This window comes from Argopecten irradians, chromosome 1 (genome assembly GCF_041381155.1).
Source record: "Argopecten irradians isolate NY chromosome 1, Ai_NY, whole genome shotgun sequence".
NCBI classification, from domain to species: domain Eukaryota; kingdom Metazoa; phylum Mollusca; class Bivalvia; order Pectinida; family Pectinidae; genus Argopecten; species Argopecten irradians.
In genome coordinates, this window is record NC_091134.1 from 16,845,419 (window position 1) to 16,869,864 (window position 24,446).

The following is a 24,446-nucleotide window of genomic DNA, read 5'->3' on the forward strand; positions in this document are numbered from 1 at the left end:
TTATCTGTTACAACTGATGTTGATTTCTACAAGCATTTTGGATTATAATTGTTGCTATGGGTGAGGACAATCATTTAAAGGAGCTAAATGCTGAATTTTGAGAGTTTCAAGGGACCCATTCGGCTGAAAAATTCATTTTTGTAATGACATTGCTATATTTAATAATACTGGTAATTACAAGGAACCTGAATTAAATCAACGAAATTCCAGAGGTGAAAGTTGCTGTTCTCTAACAGCACATGTTAAATTTTGGTTTCTCTGTAATCTTTTTCATCTTTTTATGTCTTTACAGGCATGAAATGGAATCTGGAGGGATTCTGAACGCAGCCTCTGAGTATAAAGACAGACTGGATGGAATAGAAACTTTGATTATAGTCCCAGCCGAGCCCCTGGACCTAAGTATGAGTCACAATAACACAGAACATCAACCTAGCACCCAGGACCAGAACCAATCCAATAATTCTAAAACTGATGAAGCGTCAAACCAGTTCCAAACACCTGTCAGATACACCGAAAAACAGCAGATTCTTACGGATACAAAGACAACATCGGTACCAACTCAGCGGCAAATTTCTGTTTTGCGTCCCACACCTATATACTGTTGTCGACCTACAACTCCTAGCAGTACAAATGACAGCAGATGTCAAAGTAAGGCTTCAATAACCGCCACATTGAATCAAGCCTATTGTGATAGCAATACTTTAAAATCTAGTGTATCAGTCTCGCAACAACAAAATCAAGGACTTCATTTTAATCAGGGATACCTCGGAATTTTCGGAAGGAAAACAAAACGCGAGTTGATGAAATTGGGCCATTGGAATTCTACAACAATGTTGAATAAGGAAGCAATCAGCACTGGAAATAACGATTATACTTGTGAGTCAATGAAGTTTGAAAAGAAGAACAATAGTAGATTTCAACATCAGTTTTTGCCAGATAGACAAGACACAGAAAGACAGATGGCAGCCTTTCAAGAAGGGGCTTTACCCTCTGATACTGGTGAAAGAATGGCAGCTGGGAAACAAGTCTGTGGCAACAAAGCATTCGATACTTGTAAAGGAATCTCCATTGATGACAAGAGCTGTTATGACCAAGACCAGGGAACCTATCTATTGAAACGGACAAACGCATTCACAGAGCGTAACTCTTTTGAAGCTTTGTATGAATACCTTGCTAATCAAGAAAGGCAAAGTTCCCTAGACATTGTACAAGATGAAGAAGGAAAATATTCATTTAGTTCGGATCTACCTGTGCTCGAAAGGTGCGAGGAAATTCTAGAACCTGAAAAGTGGAAAGAGAGTTTGTATGGTGCAGAGCGAATCCCTGATCTGGTGGAACCTTCAGTATCATCTACCCTGGATAATATGGTTAATTGCAGATTCAGTCCCTTTTCGGTATTCAATCAGTTTTCAGAACTATCCAAGTGTCCTGAGGCAACATTCTCGTTGGCAGGATTGGATGATAAAGATGAAAACTCTGCAGTGTTTTCACCACAGGTTTTAAAGTCTATTGCAACTGTTTTCCCATTTCAAGAGTATGGTGAGGCCGTTACAGGCCGTAGTGTAGGAGCCGAAATGGTGTTACCAACACCACTGACCGATGTAATGGATGTCGGTATGGAAACCATGGTCATTGATTTCTCCACTACAAACAAAGATCATTCAAATTTACTCCTCCAACCTGCACCTGCTGTTGAGACACTGGAAGAAAGATACAAAAACAAACAAAATGAAAGTGTCTCGTGTGCTGGCAAAGGAGCTATGTCTGTTCTGAAGGAAAACCCATTGGATGAAAAGGTTTCGTTATCAAAAATGGAATCATTGCAAAATTCAGAGATGAAATCTAAAGTGTCCCGAAGAGAATTGTCATTGCCATCATCAAAAGCGGATGCTTCTTTTGAGAGAGGAATAACTTTGCCACCACTTCTCAAAAACTCAGTCTTATTTTCTGAACCACAATCAATGATGCCTTCTCTTCATAAAGAATCTGCATTCTTCTCTTGTAGAGAACCTGTGTGGCCAACAATTTATAGGGATCCCAGTTCAACGCCAGTCCAAGAGTCAGATTTCTCTTCAAAAGAAAAATCAGAATTGGCATCATCTTTAATCGGAACCAGTGCTGTTCTATATGGGAATGAACATTTACTTCATCAAACACCAAGCATTGTGTACCCAGACAAGGATTCTATCTTCACAGTTCCCTACCCTGATGATTCCAATCAAAGCAATGCTCTTAAAGACTTGAGTTCATTTGTACAAAAGCATGTGACAAAGCTGGAAAGCGAATCCTCCTTCAGTGCCAATACTCAACAATACAACAAAGACAAAAATTCACCTTTTGAGATAGGCATGGTAAAAGACAAAAAAACTTTTGAGACAGCCTTGGAGATGGACACTAAGACTCCATCTCTGTTTTCTGAAGGTGTTAAGGAATCTCAGCAAGTAATAAACTGGGAAGTGACAGATGTTGCTCCTCTACCACTGACCACTTCATCATCGGAGCCAAAAGTAAAGAATCATCCCCCTTCATCACTTGTTCTCAACAAAGTGCCAAATTATTCTGATTTCACCAAAGTATCAAGTTCACCCATTTACACCAATGTGCCAAGTTCATGTGTTTTCGCCGAAGTACCACATTCATCCATTTACTCCAATGTGCCAACTTTATCTGTATCAACAGAAGTGCCAAACACATCTGATTTAGCCAAAGTGCCAAATTCACCTGTTAATATATCGGTGCCAAACTCAGCATTTCTTACTTCAAATTCACATACATTCACCTCTGTATCAAATTCACCTATTCTCACAACAGATTCATCCTGGATTCCAAGCTCACAGATTTACATCTCTTCACAAAACTCCAACCCCGCTCCTTTCGTGACAAATATGACATGTCAAACAACCTTGGTCTTAAACCCGGAAACAAACGTTTCACCATCTCTTCCAAAATCACCTTCACTTGAGTTTCCATCTCCACCTTGTACAAAAGAAAAGGAAAAAGTCAAGCAACAAGGAATAAAATTATCAACGCCCATGAAACATAAACAAATGCTGATTGAAAAATACAAAATGTCTGTTTGCATGGAAGCACCTGAACGCTCTCCAGGGATGGAGTCCATCGAGCAACACAATCGACCTCTTATTGAAAGAAATTGTGCAGATAAATCTGAGGAATTTACAGTATCTAAGACAGACCGAAGTAAGAGAAAGCAGAGGCTTTTTCAAACTGACATTTCAGAATTGGAGAAACATGATGATGACATTTCACAATTTGAAAATCAGGAAAATGCCATTTTTGAGACAAAGATACAGGACAATGCTTTAGTGAAGAAGAAAAAAATCATGAAGTGGGAACATTTTGACAGTGACAGTTCATACAATACATTGCAGCCTGAAGACCTTGACCCGTGTGAAACATTTTACTGGTGTCATGTCTGTGAAAAATCAGTGAAGTGTGAAAAAGATGCAAGCCGCCACATGACTGGGCATGGCTTTAATACCAAGGCAAACCTACTTTACTACTATACTCAGGTGAGTTACAAAGTTATAATGTAACTAAAATAGAACAGTTACTCTCAGTGTTATAGTGTAAGACAGAACAGTGACCCAGTTTTACAGTGTTCAACAGAACAGGGACTCAGTGTTAAACAGAACAGTGATTCAGTGTTAGACAGAACAGTGACTCAGTGTTTCAGTGTTAGACAGAACAGTGACTCAGTGTTACAGTGTTAAACAGAACAGTGACTCAGTGTAACAGTGTTAGACAGAACAGTGACTCAGTGTTTCAGTGTAAAACAGAACAGTGACTCAGTGTAACAGTGTTAGACAGAACAGTGACTCAGTGTAACAGTGTTAGACAGAACAGTGACTCAGTGTAACAGTGTTAGACAGAACAGTGACTCAGTGTACAGTGTAACAAACAGGACTCAGTGTGTTAGACAGAACAGTGACTCAGTGTAACAGTGTTAGACAGAACAGTGACTCAGTGTTACAGTGTTGACAGAACAGTGACTCGTGTTACAGTGTTAGACAGAACAGTGACTCAGTGTTACAGTGTTAGACAGAACAGTGATCAGTGTTAGACAGAACAGTGACTCAGTGTTACAGTGTAAGACAGAACAGTGACTCAGTGTTACAGTGTTAGACAGAACAGTGATTCAGTGTTAGACAGAACAGTGACTCAGTGTTACAGTGTTAGACAGAACAGTGACTCAGTGTTACAGTGTTAGACAGAACAGTGACTCAGTGTTATAGTGTAAAACAGAACAGTGACTCAGTGTAACAGTGTTAGACAGAACAGTGACTCAGTGTTACAGTGTTAGACAGAACAGTGACTAAGTGTTACAGTGTTAGACAGAACAGTGACTCAGTGTTACAGTGTAAAACAGAACAGTGACTCAGTGTAGCAGTGTTAGACAGAACAGTGACTCAGTGTTACAGTGTTAGACAGAACAGTGACTCAGAGTTAGAAAGAACAGTTACTCAGTGTTACAGTGTTAGACAGAACAGTGACTAAGTGTTAAAGTGTTAGACAGAACAGTGACTCAGTGTTACAGTGTAAAACAGAACAGTGACTCAGTGTAGCAGTGTTAGACAGAACAGTGACTCAGTGTTACAGTGTTAGACAGAACAGTGACTCAGAGTTAGAAAGAACAGTTACTCAGTGTTACAGTGTAAGACAGAACAGTGACTCATGTAGACAGAACAGTGATTCAGTGTTAGACAGAACAGTGACTCAGTGTTACAGTGTAGACAGAACAGTGACTCAGTGTTACAGTGTTAGATAGAACAGTGACTCAGAGTTAGAAAGAACAGTTACTCAGTGTTACAGTGTTAGACAGAACAGTACTCAGTGTAACAGTGTTAAGACAGAACAGTGACTCAGTGTAACAGTGTTAGACAGAACAGTGACTCAGTGTTACAGTGTAAAACAGAACAGTGACTCAGTGTAACAGTGTTAGACAGAACAGTGACTCAGTGTAACAGTGTTAGACAGAACAGTGACTCAGTGTAACAGTGTTAGACAGAACAGTGACTCAGTGTTACAGTGTTAGACAGAACAGTGACTCAGTGTTACAGTGTTAAACAGAACAGTGACTCAGTGTAACAGTGTTAAACAGAACAGTGACTCAGTGTAACAGTGTTAGACAGAACAGTGACTCAGTGTAACAGTGTTAGACAGAACAGTGACTCAGTGTAACAGTGTTAGACAGAACAGTGACTCAGTGTTACAGTGTTCGACAGAACAGTGACTCAGTGTAACAGTGTTAGACAGAACAGTGACTCAGTGTAACAGTGTTAGACAGAACAGTGACTCTGAGTGTTAGACAGAACAGTTACTCAGTGTTACAGTGTTAGATAGAACAGTGACTCAGTGTTACAGTGTTAGACAGAAAAGTGACTCATTGTTAGACAGAACAGTGACTCAGTGTTAGACAGAACAGTGACTCAGTGTTATTGTGTTAGACAGAACAGTGACTCAGTGTAACAGGTTAAGACAGAACAGTGACTCAGTGTTACAGTCTTAGACAGAACAGTTATTCAGTGTTAGACAGAACAGTGACTACAGTGTTAGACAGAACAGTGACTCAGTGTTACAGTGTAAAACAGAACAGTGACTCAGTGTTAACAGTGTTAAACAGAACAGTGACTCAGTGTTACAGTGTTAAACAGAACAGTGACTGACAGTGTTAACAGAACAGTGTAACAGTGTTAGACAGAACAGTGACTAAGTGTTAAAGTGTTAGACAGAACAGTGACTCAGTGTTACAGTGTAAAACAGAACAGTGACTCAGTGTAGCAGTGTTAGACAGAACAGTGACTCAGTGTTACAGTGTTAGACAGAACAGTGACTCAGTGTTACAGTGTTAGACAGAACAGTGACTCAGTGTTAGACAGAACAGTGACTCAGTGTTAGACAGAACAGTGACTCAGTGTTATTGCGTTAGACAGAACAGTGACTCAGTGTTACAGTGTTAAACAGAACAGTGACTCAGTGTAACAGTGTTAGACAGAACAGTGACTCAGTGTTAACAGTGTTAGACAGAACAGTGACTCAGTGTACAGTGTTAGACAGAACAGTGATTCAGTGTTAGACAGAACAGTGACTCAGTGTTACAGTGTTAGACAGAACAGTGACTCAGTGTTACAGTGTTAGACAGAACAGGACAGTGTTCAGTGTTAGACAGAACAGTGACTCATTCAGTGTTAGACAGAACAGTGACTCAGTGTTACAGTGTTAGACAGAACAGTGACTCAGTGTTACAGTGTTAGACAGACAGATCGTTAGACAGAACAGTGACTCAGTGTTACAGTGTAAGACAGAACAGTGACTCAGTGTAACAGTGTTAGACAGAACAGTGACTCAGTGTTACAGTGTAAGACAGAACAGTGACTCAGTGTAACAGTGTTAGACAGAACAGTGACTCAGTGTTACAGTGTTAGACAGAACAGTGACTCAGTGTAACGAGTGTTAGACAGAACAGTGACTCAGTGTTACAGTGTTAGACAGAACAGTGACTCAGTGTAACAGTGTTAGACAGAACAGTGACTCAGTGTTACAGTGTTAGACAGAACAGTGACTCAGTGTAACAGTGTTAAACAGAACAGTGACTCAGTGTAACAGTGTTAGACAGAACAGTGACTCAGTGTAACAGTGTTAAACAGAACAGTGACTCAGTGTAACAGTGTTAGACAGAACAGTGACTCAGTGTAACAGTGTTGACAGAACAGTGACTCAGTGTACAGTGTTAGACAGAACAGTGACTCAGTGTTAGACAGAACAGTGACTCAGTGTAACAGTGTTAGACAGAACAGTGACTCAGTGTAACAGTGTTAGACAGAACAGTGACTCAGTGTTACAGTGTTAGACAGAACAGTGACTCAGTGTTACAGTGTTAGACAGAACAGTGACTCGTGTTACAGTGTTAGACAGAACAGTGAATTCAGTGTTAGACAGAACAGTGACTTGTCGGTGTTAGACAGAACAGTGACTCAGTGTTACAGTGTTAGACAGAACAGTGACTCAGTGTAACAGTGTTAGACAGAACAGTGATTCAGTGTTAGACAGAACAGTGACTCGTGTTAGACAGAACAGTGACTCAGTGTAACAGTGTTAGACAGAACAGTGACTCAGTGTAACAGTGTTAGACAGAACAGTGACTCAGTGTTACAGTGTTAACAGAACAGTGACTCAGTGTAACAGTGAACAGAACAGTGTTGACAGAACAGTGTCTTACAGTGTTAGACAGAACAGTGACTCAGTGTTACAGTGTTAGACAGAACAGTGACTCAGTGTAACAGTGTTAGACAGAACAGTGACTCAGTGTTACAGTGTTAGACAGAACAGTGACTCAGTGTAACAGTGTTAGACAGAACAGTGACTCAGTGTAACAGTGTTAGACAGAACAGTGACTCAGTGTTACAGTGTTAGACAGAACAGTGACTCAGTGTAACAGTGTTAGACAGAACAGTGACTCAGTGTTACAGTGTTAGACAGAACAGTGACTCAGTGTAACAGTGTTAGACAGAACAGTGACTCGTGTAACAGTGTAAGACAGAACAGTGACTCAGTGTTAGTGTTAGACAGAACAGTGACTCAGTGTTAGACAGAACAGTGACTCAGTGTTAGACAGAACAGTGACTCAGTGTTACAGTGTTAGACAGAACAGTGACTCAGTGTTACAGTGTTAGACAGAACAGTGACTCAGTGTTATAGTGTAAAACAGAACAGTGACTCAGTGTAACAGTGTTAGACAGAACAGTGACTCAGTGTTAAAGTGTTAGACAGAACAGTGACTCAGTGTTATAGTGTAAAACAGAACAGTGACTCAGTGTAACAGTGTTAGACAGAACAGTGACTAAGTGTTAAAGTGTTAGACAGAACAGTGACTCAGTGTTACAGTGTAGAACAGAACAGTGACTCAGTGTTACAGTGTTAGACAGAACAGTGACTCAGTGTTAACAGTGTTAACAGAACAGTGACTCAGTGTAACAACAGAACAGTGACTCAGTGTAACAGTGTTAGACAGAACAGTGACTCAGTGTAACAGTGTTAGACAGAACAGTGACTCAGTGTAACAGTGTTAGACAGAACAGTGACTCAGTGTTACAGTGTTAGACAGAACAGTGACTCAGTGTAACAGTGTTAGACAGAACAGTGACTCAGTGTTACAGTGTTAGACAGAACAGTGACTCAGTGTTACAGTGTTAGACAGAACAGTGACTCAGTGTAACAGTGTTAGACAGAACAGTGACTCAGTGTTACAGTGTTAGACAGAACAGTGACTCAGTGTACAGTGTTAGACAGAACAGTGACTCAGTGTACAGTGTTAGACAGAACAGTGACTCAGTGTAACAGTGTTAGACAGAACAGTGACTCAGTAGACAGAACAGTGACTCAGTGTACAGTGTTAGACAGAACAGTGACTCAGTGTTACAGTGTAAAGACAGAACAGTGACTCAGTGTAATCAGTGTTAGACAGAACAGTGACTCAGTGTTACAGTGTTAGACAGAACAGTGACTCAGTGTTACAGTGTTAGACAGAACAGTGACTCAGTGTAACAGTGTTAGACAGAACAGTGACTCAGTGTTACAGTGTTAGACAGAACAGTGACTCAGTGTAACAGTGTTAGATAGAACAGTGACTCAGAGTTAGAAAGAACAGTTACTCAGTGTTACAGTGTTAGACAGAACAGTGACTCAGTGTTACAGTGTTAGACAGAACAGTGACTCAGTGTTACAGTGTTAACAGAACAGTGACTCAGTACAGTAACAGAACAGTGACTCAGTGTACAGTGTTAGACAGAACAGTGACTCAGTGTAACAGTGTTAGACAGAACAGTGACTCAGTGTTACAGTGTTAGACAGAACAGTGACTCAGTGTAACAGTGTTAGACAGAACAGTGACTCAGTGTTACAGTGTTAGACAGAACAGTGACTCAGTGTAACAGTGTTAGACAGAACAGTGACTCAGTGTTACAGTGTTAGACAGAACAGTGACTCAGTGTAACAGTGTTAGACAGAACAGTGACTCAGTGTAACAGTGTTAGACAGAACAGTGACTCAGTGTACAGTGTTAGACAGAACAGTGACTCAGTGTAACAGTGTTAGACAGAACAGTGACTCAGTGTAACAGGGTTAGACAGAACAGTGACTCAGTGTTACAGTGTTAGACAGAACAGTGACTCAGTGTTACAGTGTTAGACAGAACAGTGACTCAGTGTAACAGTGTTAGACAGAACAGTGACTCAGTGTACAGAACAGTGTAAGACAGAACAGTGACTCAGTGTACAGTGTTAGAAGAACAGTGACTCAGTGTTACAGTGTTAGACAGAACAGTGACTCAGTGTTACAGTGTTAGACAGAACAGTGACTCAGTGTAACAGTGTTAGACAGAACAGTGACTCAGTGTAACAGTGTTAGACAGAACAGTGACTCAGTGTAACAGTGTTAGACAGAACAGTGACTCAGTGTAACAGTGTTAGACAGAACAGTTAACAGTGTTAGACAGAACAGTGACTCAGTGTTAGACAGAACAGTGACTCAGTGTTACAGTGTAAACAGAACAGTGACTCAGTGTAACAGTGTTAGACAGAACAGTGACTCAGTGTTACAGTGTTAAACAGAACAGTGACTCAGTGTAACAGTGTTAGACAGAACAGTGACTCAGTGTAACAGTGTTGACAGAACAGTGACTCGTGTTACAGTGTTAGACAGAACAGTGACTCAGTGTAACAGTGTTAGACAGAACAGTGACTCGTGTAACAGTGTTAGACAGAACAGTGACTCAGTGTTACAGTGTTAGACAGAACAGTGACTCAGTGTTAGACAGAACAGTGACTCGTGTTAGACAGAACAGTGACTCAGTGTTAGACAGAACAGTGACTCAGTGTTACAGTGTTAGACAGAACAGTGACTCAGTGTTACAGTGTTAGACAGAACAGTGATCACTACAGTGTTAGACAGAACAGTGACTCAGTGTTAACAGTGTTAACAGAACAGTGACTCAGTGTTACAGTGTTAGACAGAACAGTGACTCAGTGTAACAGTGTTAGACAGAACAGTGACTCAGTGTAGCAGTGTTAGACAGAACAGTGACTCAGTGTTACAGTGTTAGACAGAACAGTGACTCAGAGTTAGACAGAACAGTGACTCAGTGTTACAGTGTAGACAGAACAGTGACTCAGTGTAACAGTGTTAGACAGAACAGTGACTCAGTGTTAACAGTGTTACAAACAGAACAGTGACTCAGTGTTACAGTGTTAGACAGAACAGTGACTCAGTGTTAACAGTGTTAGACAGAACAGTGACTCAGTGTAACAGTGTTAGACAGAACAGTGACTCAGTGTAACAGTGTTAGACAGAACAGTGACTCAGTGTACAGTGTTAGACAGAACAGTGACTCAGTGTTACAGTGTAGACAACAGTGACTCAGTGTTAACAGTGTTAGACAGAACAGTGACTCAGTGTTAACAGTGTTAGACAGAACAGTGACTCAGTGTAACAGTGTTAGACAGAACAGTGACTCAGTGTTACAGTGTTAAGACAGAACAGTGACTCAGTGTTAGACAGAACAGTGACTCAGTGTTACAGTGTTAGAAAGAACAGTGACTCAGTGTAGCAGTGTTAGACAGAACAGTGACTCAGTGTTACAGTGTTAGACAGAACAGTGACTCAGAGTTAGAAAGAACAGTTACTCAGTGTTACAGTGTTAGACAGAACAGTGACTCAGTGTAACAGTGTTAGACAGAACAGTGACTCAGTGTTACAGTGTTAGACAGAACAGTGACTCAGTGTTAAGTGTTAGAACAGAACAGTGACTCAGTGTAACAGTGTTAGACAGAACAGTGACTCAGTGTAACAGTGTTAAGACAGAACAGTGACTCAGTGTTACAGTGTTAGACAGAACAGTGACTCAGTGTAACAGTGTTAGACAGAACAGTGACTCAGTGTTACAGTGTTAGACAGAACAGTGACTCAGTGTTAACAGTGTTAGACAGAACAGTGACTCAGTGTGTAACAGTGTTAGACAGAACAGTGACTCAGTGTTAACAGTGTTAGACAGAACAGTGTTACAGTGTTAGTAGAACAGTGACTCAGTGTTACAGTGTTAGACAGAACAGTGACTCAGTGTAAACAGTGTTAGACAGAACAGTGACTACAGTGTTAGACAGAACAGTGACTCGGTGTAACAGTGTTAGACAGAACAGTGACTCAGTGTGTAACAGTGTTAGACAGAACAGTGACTCAGTGTTACAGTGTTAGACAGAACAGTGACTCAGTGTGTACAGTGTTAGACAGAACAGTGACTCAGTGTTACAGTGTTAGACAGAACAGTGACTCAGTGTAACAGTGTTAGACAGAACAGTGACTCAGTGTTAACAGTGTTAGACAGAACAGTGACTCAGTGTAACAGTGTTAGACAGAACAGTGACTCAGTGTAACAGTGTTAGACAGAACAGTGACTCAGTGTTACAGTGTTAGACAGAACAGTGACTCAGTGTTACAGTGTAACAGAACAGTGACTCAGTGTAACAGTGTTAAACAGAACAGTGACTCAGTGTAACAGTGTTAGACAGAACAGTGACTCAGTGTTACAGTGTTAGACAGAACAGTGACTCAGTGTTACAGTGTTAGACAGAACAGTGACTCAGTGTACAGTGTTAGACAGAACAGTGACTCAGTGTTGACAGAACAGTGACTCAGTGTAACAGTGTTAGACAGAACAGTGACTCAGTGTAACAGTGTTAGATAGAACAGTGACTCAGAGTTAGAAAGAACAGTTACTCAGTGTTACAGTGTTAGACAGAACAGTGACTCAGTGTTACAGTGTTAGACAGAACAGTGATTACAGTGTTAGACAGAACAGTGACTCAGTGTTACAGTGTTAGACAGAACAGTGACTCAGTGTAACAGTGTTAGACAGAACAGTGACTCAGTGTAACAGTGTAAGACAGAACAGTGACTCAGTGTTACAGTGTTAGACAGAACAGTGTGAGTTCAGTGTTAGACAGAACAGTGACTCAGTGTTACAGACAGAACAGTGACTCAGTGTAACAGTGTTAGACAGAACAGTGACTCAGTGTTACAGTGTTAGACAGAACAGTGACTCAGTGTTACAGTGTTAGACAGAACAGTGACTCAGTGTAACAGTGTTAGACAGAACAGTGACTCGGTGTAACAGTGTAAGACAGAACAGTGACTCAGTGTTACAGTGTTAGACAGAACAGTGACTCAGTGTAACAGTGTTAGACAGAACAGTGACTCAGTGTAACAGTAGTTAGACAGAACAGTGACTCGGTGTAACAGTGTTAGACAGAACAGTGACTCAGTGTAACAGTGTTAGACAGAACAGTGACTCAGTGTAACAGTGTTAGACAGAACAGTGACTCAGTGTAACAGTGTTAGACAGAACAGTTACTCAGTGTTACAGTGTTAGACAGAACAGTGACTCAGTGTAACAGTGTTAGACAGAACAGTGACTCAGTGTAACAGTGTTAGACAGAACAGTGACTCGGTGTAGACAGTGTAGAAAACAGTGACTATGTACTGTGTTAGACAGAACAGTGACTCAGTGTTAGACAGAACAGACAGTGACTCAGTGTTAGACAGAACAGTGACTTGTACAGTGTTAGACAGAACAGTGACTCAGTGTTACAGTGTTAGACAGAACAGTGACTCAGTGTTACAGTGTTAGACAGAACAGTGACTCAGTGTAACAGTGTTAGACAGAACAGTGACTCAGTGTTACAGACAGAACAGTGACTCAGTGTTACAGTGTTAGACAGAACAGTGACTCAGTGTTACAGTGTTAGACAGAACAGTGACTCAGTGTTACAGTGTTAGACAGAACAGTGACTCAGTGTAACAGTGTTAGACAGAACAGTGACTCAGTGTTACAGTGTTAGACAGAACAGTGACTCAGTGTAACAGTGTTAGACAGAACAGTGACTCAGGTGTTAACAGTGTTAGACAGAACAGTGACTCAGAGTTAGAAAGAACAGTGACTCAGTGTTACAGTGTTAGACAGAACAGTGACTCAGTGTTACAGTGTTAGACAGAACAGTGACTCAGTGTAACAGTGTTAGACAGAACAGTGACTCAGTTTTAGAACAGTGTTAGACAGAACAGTGACTCGGTGTACAGTGTTAGACAGAACAGTGACTCAGTGTTACAGTGTTAGACAGAACAGTATTCAGTGTTAGACAGAACAGTGACTCAGTGTTACATAGACAGAACAGTGACTCAGTGTAACAGTGTTAGACAGAACAGTGACTCAGTGTTACAGTGTTAAACAGAACAGTGACTCAGTGTAACAGTGTTAACAGAACAGTGACTCAGTGTTACAGTGTTAGACAGAACAGTGACTCAGTGTTACAGTGACAGAACAGTGACTCAGTGTTACAGTGTTAGACAGAACAGTGACTCAGTGTAACAGTGTTAGACAGAACAGTGACTCAGTGTTACAGTGTTAGACAGAACAGTGACTCAGTGTAACAGTGTTAGACAGAACAGTGACTCAGTGTTAGACAGAACAGTGACTCAGTGTAGACAGAACAGTGTTAGACAGAACAGTGACTCAGTGTTACAGTGTTAGACAGAACAGTGACTCAGTGTTACAGTGTTAACAGAACAGTGACTCAGTGTTACAGTGTTAGACAGAACAGTGACTCAGTGTAACAGTGTTAGACAGAACAGTGACTCAGTGTAACAGTGTTAGACAGAACAGTGACTCAGTGTTACAGTGTTAGACAGAACAGTGACTCAGTGTAACAGTGTTAGACAGAACAGTGACTCAGTGTTACAGTGTTAGACAGAACAGTGACTCAGTGTAACAGTGTTAGACAGAACAGTGACTCGTGTAACAGTGTAAGTTAGACAGAACAGTGACTCAGTGTTTGACAGAACAGTGACCCAGTGTTAGACAGAAAAGTGACTCATTGTTAGACAGAACAGTGACTCAGTGTTAGACAGAACAGTGACTCAGTGTAACAGTGTTAGACAGAACAGTGACTCAGTTAGAAAACAGTTTACAGTGTTAGACAGAACAGTGACTCAGTGTTACAGTGTTAGACAGAACAGTGACTCAGTGTTAACAGAACAGTGATCAGTGTTAGACAGAACAGTGACTCAGTGTAACAGTGTTAGACAGAACAGTGACTCAGTGTAACAGTGTTAGACAGAACAGTGACTCAGTGTTACAGTGTTAGACAGAACAGTGACTCAGTGTTCAGTGTTAGACAGAACAGTGACTCAGTGTTAGACAGAACAGTGACTCATGTTACAGTGTTAGACAGAACAAGTGACTCAGTGTAACAGTGTTAACAGAACAGTGACTCAGTGTTCAGTGTTAGACAGAACAGTGACTCAGTGTTACAGTGTTCAGTAACAGAACAGTGACTCAGTGTATCAGTGTTAGACAGAACAGTGACTCAGTGTGTAACAGTGTTAGACAGAACAGTGACTCAGTGTTACAGTGTTAGACAGAACAGTGACGAAGTGTACAGTGTTTAGACAGAACAGTGACTCAGTGTTACAGTGTTAGACAGAACAGTGACTCAGTGTACAGTGTTAGACAGAACAGTGACTCAGTGTTACAGTGTTAGACAGAACAGTGACTCAGTGTGTAACAGTGTTAGAACAGAACAGTGACTCAGTGTAACAGTGTTAGACAGAACAGTGACTCAGTGTTACAGTGTTAGACAGAACAGTGACTCAGTGTTACAGTGTTAACAGAACAGTGACTCAGTGTTACAGTGTTAGACAGAACAGTGATTCAGTGTTAGACAGAACAGTGACTCAGTGTTACAGTGTTAGACAGAACAGTGACTCAGTGTTACAGTGTTAAACAGAACAGTGACTCGGTGTAACAGTGTTAGACAGAACAGTGACTCAGTGTTACAGTGTTGACAGAACAGTGACTCAGTGTTACAGTGTTAGACAGAACAGTGACTCAGTGTAACAGTGTTAGACAGAACAGTGACTCAGTGTTACAGTGTTAGACAGAACAGTGACTCGTTCAGTGTTAGACAGAACAGTGACTCAGTGTTACAGAACAGAACAGTGACTCAGTGTACAGTGTTAGACAGAACAGTGACTCAGTGTAACAGTGTTAGACAGAACAGTGACTCAGTGTTACAGTGTTAGACAGAACAGTGACTCAGTTACAGTGTTAGACAGAACAGTGACTCAGTGTCAGTGTTAGACAGAACAGTGACTCAGTGTTACAGTGTTAGACAGAACAGTGACTCAGTGTTAGACAGAACAGTTACTCAGTGTTACAGTGTTAGACAGAACAGTGACTCAGTGTTACAGTGTTACAGTGACTCAGTGTTACAGTGTTAGACAGAACAGTGACTCAGTGTCAGTGTTAGAAAGAACAGTGACTCAGTGTTACAGTGTTAGACAGAACAGTGACTCAGTGTTACAGTGTTAGATAGAACAGTGACTCAGTGTTAGACAGAACAGTGACTCAGTGTACAGTGTTAGACAGAACAGTGACTCAGTGTTACAGTGTTAGACAGAACAGTGACTCAGTGTTACAGTGTTAGACAGAACAGTGACTCAGTGTTACAGTGTTAGACAGAACAGTGACTCAGTGTAACAGTGTTAGACAGAACAGTGACTCAGTGTTAACAGTGTTAGACAGAACAGTGACTCAGTGTTAACAGTGTTAGACAGAACAGTGACTCAGTGTAACAGTGTTAGACAGAACAGTGACTCAGTGTTACAGTGTTAGACAGAACAGTGACTCAGTGTAACAGTGTTAGACAGAACAGTGACTCAGTGTACAGTGTTAGACAGAACAGTGACTCAGTGTTAACAGTGTTAGACAGAACAGTGACTCAGTGTTACAGTGTTAGACAGAACAGTGACTCAGTGTTACAGTGTTAGACAGAACAGTGACTCAGTGTTACAGTGTAGACAGAACAGTGACTCGTGAGTGTTAGACAGAACAGTGACTCAGTGTTACAGTGTTAGACAGAACAGTGACTCAGTGTTAACAGTGTTAGACAGAACAGTGACTCGGTGTAACAGTGTTAGACAGAACAGTGACTCAGTGTTACAGTGTTAGACAGAACAGTGACTCAGAGTTAGAAAGAACAGTGACTCAGTGTTACAGTGTTAGACAGAACAGTGACTCAGTGTAACAGTGTTAGACAGAACAGTGACTCAGTGTAACAGTGTTAGACAGAACAGTGACTCAGTGTACAGTGTTAGACAGAACAGTGACTCAGTGTAACAGTGTTAGACAGAACAGTGACTCGTGTAACAGTGTTAGACAGAACAGTGACTCAGTGTTACAGTGTTAGACAGAACAGTGACTCGTGTAACAGTGTTAGACAGAACAGTGACTCGTGTAACAGTGTTAGACAGAACAGTGACTCAGTGTAACAGTGTTAGACAGAACAGTTCAGTGACAGTGTTAGAACAGAACAGTGACTCAGTGTTACAGTGTTAGACAGAACAGTGACTCAGTGTTACAGTGTTAGACAGAACAGTGACTCAGTGTAACAGTGTTAGACAGAACAGTGACTCAGTGTTACAGTGTTAGACAGAACAGTGACTCAGTGTAACAGTGTTAGACAGAACAGTGACTCAGTGTTACAGTGTTAGACAGAACAGTGATTCAGTGTTAGACAGAACAGTGACTCGTGTGTTAGACAGAACAGTGACTCAGTGTAACAGTGTTAGACAGAACAGTGACTCAGTGTAACAGTGTTAGACAGAACAGTGACTCAGTGTTACAGTGTTAGACAGAACAGTGACTCATGTAACAGTGTTAGACAGACAGTGCTCGTACAGTGTTAGACAGAACAGTGACTCAGTGTTACAGTTAGACAGAACAGTGACTCAGTGTAACAGTGTTAGACAGAACAGTGACTCAGTGTAACAGTGTTAGACAGAACAGTGACTCAGTGTAACAGTGTTAGACAGAACAGTGACTCAGTGTTACAGTGAGACAGAACAGTGACTCAGTGTTACAGTGTTAGACAGAACAGTATCAGTGTTGACAGAACAGTGCTCAGTGTTACAGTGTTAGACAGAACAGTGACTCAGTGTACAGTGTTAGACAGTGACTCAGTGATTAAAGTGTTAGACAGAACAGTGACTCAGTGTTACAGTGTTAGACAGAACAGTGACTCAGTGTTAGACGAACAGTGTTAGACAGAACAGTGACTCAGTGTTAGACAGAACAGTGACTCATGTAACAGTGTTAGACAGAACAGTGACTCAGTGTTACAGTGTTAGACAGAACAGTGACTCAGTGTTAGACAGTTACTCAGAGTTAGAAAGAACAGTTACTCAGTGTTACAGTGTTAGACAGAACAGTGACTCAGTGTTACAGTGTTAGACAGAACAGTGACTCAGTGTTACAGTGTTAGACAGAACAGTGACTCAGTGTTACAGTGTTAGACAGAACAGTGACTCAGTGTTACAGTGTTAAGACAGAACAGTGACTCAGTGTAACAGTGTTAGACAGAACAGTGACTCAGTGTTACAGTGTTAGACAGAACAGTGACTCAGTGTTACAGTGTTAGACAGAACAGTGACTCAGTGTTACAGTGTAAAACAGAACAGTGACTCAGTGTAACAGTGTTAGACAGAACAGTGACTCAGTGTTACAGTGTTAGACAGAACAGTGACTCAGTGTTACAGTGTAAGACAGAACAGTGACTCAGTGTTACAGTGTAAAACAGAACAGTGACTCAGTGTTACAGTGTTAGACAGAACAGTGACTCAGTGTTACAGTTCATGTTAGACAGAACAGTGACTCAGTGTTACAGTGTTAGACAGAACAGTGACTCAGTGTTACAGTGTTGGACAGAACAGTGACTCAGTGTTACAGTGTTAGACAGAACAGTGACTCAGTGTACAGTGTTAGACAGAACAGTGACTCAGTGTTACAGTGTTAACAGAACAGTGACTCAGTGTAACAGTGTTAGACAGAACAGTGACTCAGTGTAACAGTGTTAGACAGAACAGTGACTCAGTGTTACAGTGTTAGACAGAACAGTGACTCAGTAAAGTGTTAGACAGAACAGTGACTCGGTGTAACAGTGTTAGACAGAACAGTGACTCAGTGTAACAGTGTTAGACAGAACAGTGACTCTGAGTTAGACAGAACAGTGACTCAGTGTTAGATAGACAGAACAGTGACTCAGTGTATACAGTGTTAGACAGAACAGTGACTAGACAGAACAGTGACAGTGTTAGACAGAACAGTGACTAAATGTAACAGTGTTAGACAGAACAGTGACTCAGTGTAACAGTGTTAGACAGAACAGTGACTCAGTGTTACAGTGTTAGACAGAACAGTGACTCAGTGTTACAGTGTTAGATAGAACAGTGACTCAGAGTTAGAAAGAACAGTTACTCAGTGTTACAGTGTTAGACAGAACAGTGACTCAGTGTAATAGTTTTACACAACAAAGAACAGTGACTCAGTGTTAGACAGAACAGTGACTCAGTTTTAGACAGAACAGTTATTCAGTTATAGACAGAACAGTGACTCTGTGTACTCAGTGTTAGTGTTAGACAGAACAGTGACTCAGTGTTAGACAGAGCAATTATTCAGTGTTAAACAGAACAGTGACTCAGTGTTATTGCATTAGACAGAACAGTGACTCGGTGTAACAGGATAAGACAGAACACTGACCCAGTTTTACAGTGTTCAACAGAACAGGGACTCAGTGTTAAACAGAACAGTGATTCAGTGTTAGACAGAACAGTGACTCAGTGTTACAGTGTTAGACAGAACAGTGACTCAGTGTTACAGTGTTAGACAGAACAGTGACTCAGTTTTACAGTATAAAACAGAACACTGACTCAGTGTAACAGTGTTAAACAGAACAGTGACTCAGTTTTACAGTGTTCAACAGAACAGGGACATTTAAACAGACAGTGATTCAGTAGTGTTAACAGAACAGTGACTCAGGTCAGTGTAACAGTGTTAGACAGAACAGTGACTCAGTGTAACAGTGTTAGACAGAACAGTGACTCAGAGTTAGAAAGAACAGTTACTCAGTGTTACAGTGTTAGACAGAACAGTGACTCAGTGTTACAGTGTTAGATAGAACAGTGACTCAGAGTTAGAAAGAACAGTTACTCAGTGTTACAGTGTTAGACAGAACAGTGACTCAGTGTTACAGTGTTAGACAGAACAGTGATTCAGTGTTAGACAGAACAGTGACTCAGTGTTACAGTGTTAGACAGAACAGTGACTCAGTGTTACAGTGTTAGACAGAACAGTGACAGTGTTCAGTGTTAGACAGAACAGTGACTCAGTGTTAGACAGAACAGTGACTCAGTGTAACAGTGTTAGACAGAACAGTGACTCAGTGTTACAGTGTTAGACAGAACAGTGACTCAGTGTTACAGTGTTAGACAGAACAGTTACTCAGTGTTAAACAGAACAGTGATTCAGTGTTAGACAGAACAGTGACTCAGTGTTACAGTGTTAGACAGAACAGTGACTCAGTGTTTGACAGAACAGTGACCCAGTGTTAGACAGAAAAGTGACTGAATGTAACAGTGTTAGACAGAACAGTGACTCAGTGTAACAGTGTTAGACAGAACACTGACTCAGTGTTACAGTGTTAGACAGAACAGTTATTCAGTGTTAGACAGAACAGTGACTCAGTGTTAGTGTTAGACAGAACAGTGACTCAGTGTAACAGTGTTAGACAGAACAGTGACTCAGTGTTACAGTGTTAGACAGAACAGTGACTCAGTGTTAGACAGAACAGTGACTCAGTGTTAGACAGAACAGTGACTCAGTGTTACAGTGTTAGACAGAACACTGACTCAGTGTTACAGTGTTAGACAGAACAGTTATTCAGTGTTAGACAGAACAGTGACTCAATGTTAGACAGAACACTGACTCAGTGTTACAGTGTTAGACAGAACAGTGACTCAGTGTTAGACAGAACAGTGACTCAATGTTACAGTGTTAGACAGAACACTGACTCAAAGTAACAGTGTTACACAACACAGTGACTCAGTGTTACAGTGTTAGACAGAACAGTGACTCAGTAGTTAGACAGAACAGTGACTCAGTGTTACAGTGTTAGACAGAACAGTGACTCAGTGTTAGACAGAACAGTGACTCAGTGTTACAGTGTTAGACAGAACAGTGACTTGGTGTAACAGGGCAAAACAGAACACTGACTCAGTGTTAGTGTTAGACAGAACAGTGACTCAGTGTTAGACAGAAAAGTGACTCAGTGTTAGACAGAACAGTGACTCAGTGTTATTGCGTTAGACAGAACGGTGACTCAGTGTTATTGCGTTAGACAGAACAGTGACTAGTGTAATAGGGTAAGACAGAACACTGACTCAGTGTTACAGTGTTAGACAGAAAAGTGACCCAGTGTTAGACAGAAAAGTGACTCAGTGTAAGACAGAACAGTGACTCAGTGTTACAGTGTTAGACGGAACACTGACTCAGTGTTAAACAGAACAGAGACTCAGTGTTAAACAGAACAGGGACTCAGTGTTACAGTGTTAGACAGAACAGTGACTCAGTGTCACAGTGTTAGACGGAACACTGACTCAGTGTTAAACAGAACAGTGACTCAGTGTCACAGTGTTAGACGGAACACTGACTCAGTGTTAAACAGAACAGTGATTCAGTGTTGCAGTATTTATCAGAAACAGTGACTCAGTGTTACAGTATTAGACAATAACAGTGACTCAGTGTTACAGTGTTAGACGGAACACTGACTCAGTGTTGCAGTATTTATCAGAAACAGTGACTCAGTGTTACAGTATTAGACAATAACAGTGACTCAGTGTTTGACAGAACAGTGACTCAGTTTTACTTTGCCTTGTTATGTTGAGGTGAAGTCATACCTTTTATGTATTAAGTCTAAATAAATCACAATATTAATGACACTGGCTGTTAGTCAAGACATCTAACTAGTAATCAAACCAAACATTTAGGTGACCACACTAAATGCCATGCAAAGGTCACGAACTCAAAGCTCATCACACAAAAGCCAACATGCCAAGGTCACCAAATTAAGAGCACCTGAGAGCATTACACCACTTTACAATTATATATAGGCATTTAAAGTTACCACAGTAAGTTCAGTGCATTTAAGGTCATCATTATATAGCCATGTCACTACATTCAAAATAACTGCATCCATTGCTTCTACATCTAGTGTAGTACACAAAGTTCAACAAATTCAAGGTCACTTCACCAAGTTTAGTGCAGAAAAATCTTCACATAAAAAATGCCATCATCAGTTTTGATATGTTAATGCTGCCATAGTCATGTTCAAAGAAGATATTACACAAACATAAAAAAACTTGACTATCCAATGTCAAAACACCAGAAAAAATATACCTATACATCACCATGGGAAGAAGATCATCAAAAGTCAGCCGCAAGGAAAGTCTGACATTAAATAGCTTAGATTGGGATGATTTTAAATTACTGAAGGCGGATTATATGCATACCAGCTGGCTGTAATTAATATTCAAAATTATGTAAAAACCAAAATATCCCTCTACCTCCCCTTCCCCCTCCCCCCCAAAAAATATAAATAATTAAATGTGGCCATGTAAATTTGGAGGATGTACTGAAATAAGACACGTTATACCCACAGGTTTATGGCTGTGTGACTTTACATTGGCGTGGATACAACCGTTTAGAGAAGTGTGTGTATCTGTGTGGCCTATGTGATCAAACTATACCGTACATCAACGGATTTAAACGACATATTCAAGGTCATGGTTACTCTACCAGCTGTGACCCTCGTCAGGATGCTGAGAGTCCCCGGAAACATAAATCATCAAAGTCAGGTAAAAGAGTGAGTTTAGATAATTACACTGTTTAGATATCTTCAGGTTGTAACTTTTTATGGTAGATTTATCTGAAAACTTCTGGGCCTGGTTTTAAAATTTCGTGATTATAAGAAAATTATTCTCTTTATGATTTTCAGTGAATTTTTTTTTTTTTTTTTTTCAAATTGCCCTGCACGCATGGTCCGTCGTCCGGCGTCCTTCATCCGTCATCCTTCGTCTGTCCATAAACAATGCTTGTTATCACTATTTCTTAAAAACTACTGCAGGGATTTTGTTCAAACTTCACATGGAGGGTCCCCTTGGTCCATAGTTGTGCCATACAGGATTTGTGGCTGATCGGAAAAACAAGATGGCCGACAGGCAGCCATCTTTGATTTTGGCAGTTGAAGTTTGTTATCGATATTTCATGAGAACTACAGAAGGGATTTTGTTCAAACTTCACATGGAGAGTACCCTTGGTCTCTAGTTGTGCCATACAGATTTTGAGGCTGATCAGAAAAACAAGATGGCCGCCAGGCAGCCATCTTTGATTTTGGCAGTTGAAGTTTGTTATCGATATTTCTTGTGAACTACTGAAAGGATTTTGTTCAAACTTCACATGGGGGTATCCTTGGTCCCTAATTGTGCCATACAGATTTTGAGGCTGATCGGGAAAACAAGATGGCTGCCTAGCAGCCATCTTGGATTTGGGCAGTTGAAGTTTGTTATCGCTATTTCTTGAAAACAATTGAAGGGATTTTGTTCAAACTTCACATGGAGGATTCCATTGGTCCCTAGTTGTGCCATATAGATTTTAAGGCTGAAAACAAGATGGCAGTTGGTAGTTAAGGTTTGTTATCACTATTTCTCAGAAAGTGCCAAAGGGATCTTTCTCAAATTTAATATGCAGGTTCCCCTAGGCCCCATTTTTGGACCAATCGGTGAACAATATAGACGCCAGGCCACCATCTTATATTTTGATAGTTAAAGTTTGTTATCGCTATTTCTCAGATAGTACAGAAGAGATCTGTCTCAAAATTCATATGTAGGTTCCCCTAGGGACCTAGTTGTGCATATTGCATTTTGGGACCGATCGGTCAACAAGATGGCCGCCAGGCAGCCATCTTGGATTTTGATATTCAAAGTTTGCTATCGCCATTTCTCAGAAAGTACTGAAGGGATCTGTCTCAAATTTCACAGGAAGGTTCCCCTAGGGCCCTAGTTGTGCATAGTATGATTTGGGACCGATTTAATTAACAAGATGGCCGCCAAGGAGCCATCTTGGATTTTGATAGTTAAAAGATTGATATCGCTATTTCTCACAAAGTATTGAATGGATCATTCTCAAATTTCACATGTAGGGGCCTATTGATAGACAAGATGGCCACCAAGGAGCCATTTTGGATTTTGATAGTTGAAGTTTGTTACTGCTATTTCTCAAAAGGTACTGAAGCGATCTGTCTCAAATTTTATGTGTAGTATGTTTGAAAAAGTTTAAAAAGTAGAGAAAAGATCCATCTTTCCATTGTCAGACATAGATCATTCTTTGATGGGCGCCAAGATCCCTCTGGGATCTCTTGTTTTGATTAAACAGGGTGTAATTATTGATTTGAGTAGATCTGTGATCTTCATACCATGTGTCCTCATGTTTTCAATCAGGATCAAAGTTTGGTGACCAGCCAAGTGTTGAAGAATGCCACACCAGGAACAAGCGAGTACAACACATATCCCATTCATCAAACTCACTGAAATGTAGTTACTGTGGGAAATTCTTTTCCAGACGTGGTAGTCTGAACATCCATGTTCGGATCCATACTGGACAAAACCCGTACAAATGTCGTGTGTGTGACCGGAGTTACCCCCAAAATGTCCAACTTAAACTTCACATGAAGGCACATGTCAGACTCGGCGATATCAAGGAATGAACATGCAGTCAGCGAGTTGGTGATATCTACTGGTATCGAAAAAGTGTTATCTGTTAGTATTAAATGCTTCATTATTGAGAGATTTACCTTAAAGCTAGTTGAAATAAATGTCGCTCTACAAAATTAGGATTTAACCAACTGTTTTGTTTGAGTATTTTATCATTGCGTAAATCTTACAAGCTGCAATTATATGTTAAGAATGTTTGTGCCTATTGGTCCACTATACAGATGTATTTAATCTCTAAACATGTCACATTTACATTGTACGTATATATATATACAGGTGACATTAGAATATTTTACTTCCACCTAGATATAGTTATTGTTTTATTTGTTCATCCTAGTGGGGCCATGCTTTAAGCAGCTTACAATATTTTTTTTTTCGTTTCCATGTATGACTGTTTGATCCAGTTTCTGTTTTGTTACTTCACTTTCAAAAAATAAAGTGTTTTTGTTATCAGCCGTGTTTTTAGTTTCTTATGTGTGGTTTTATAAGCTCATCTGATCCAAGGGCATATGAACTTATGGCATGGTGCAGCGTTCATCGTCCATCCCGCTTTTAAACAACATCTTCTTAAAAATGAAGAAGCTCAAAAGACTTGGAATTGCATCTGCAACATGTTGGTATGAAAGGCTTGAATAAATCACCTTGTCCTTCATTATGATAAAAAAGACTAATAAATGTTTTGTACAACTTCAATAACTAAAAGGTCCTGATACCTGATA

The 24,446-nt window shown here is 40.5% G+C and overlaps 1 protein-coding gene across 2 annotated transcripts; it reads left to right on the forward strand.

Annotated features, from left to right (window-relative positions):
• The first annotated feature begins 296 nt into the window (after positions 1 to 296).
• Positions 297 to 24,210, forward strand: LOC138319125 (serine-rich adhesin for platelets-like). 2 transcript variants are annotated; one of them, XM_069262058.1, is made up of 3 exons: positions 297 to 3,530; positions 21,618 to 21,813; positions 23,455 to 24,210. In XM_069262058.1, the coding sequence occupies exons 1-3, from the start codon at positions 300 to 302 to the stop codon at positions 23,718 to 23,720; spliced, it is 3,693 nt and encodes a 1,230-aa protein (XP_069118159.1). In that variant the 5' UTR covers positions 297 to 299; the 3' UTR covers positions 23,721 to 24,210. The 2 variants fall into 2 exon arrangements, with proteins under 2 accessions (XP_069118159.1, XP_069118168.1); XM_069262067.1 differs by having other exon boundaries at positions 21,618 to 21,821; positions 23,455 to 23,690.
• Positions 24,211 to 24,446: the final 236 nt, after the last annotated feature.

Coding starts and splice junctions, on each gene's coding strand:
- LOC138319125 (XM_069262058.1), top strand. CDS start 300: ATGGAATCTGGAGGGATTCTGAACGCAGCCTCTGAGTATAAAGACAGA. Junction 3,531..21,617: donor TACTTTACTACTATACTCAG/GTGAGTTACAAA, acceptor TTATACCCACAG/GTTTATGGCTGTGTGACTTT. Junction 21,814..23,454: donor ACATAAATCATCAAAGTCAG/GTAAAAGAGTGA, acceptor GTTTTCAATCAG/GATCAAAGTTTGGTGACCAG.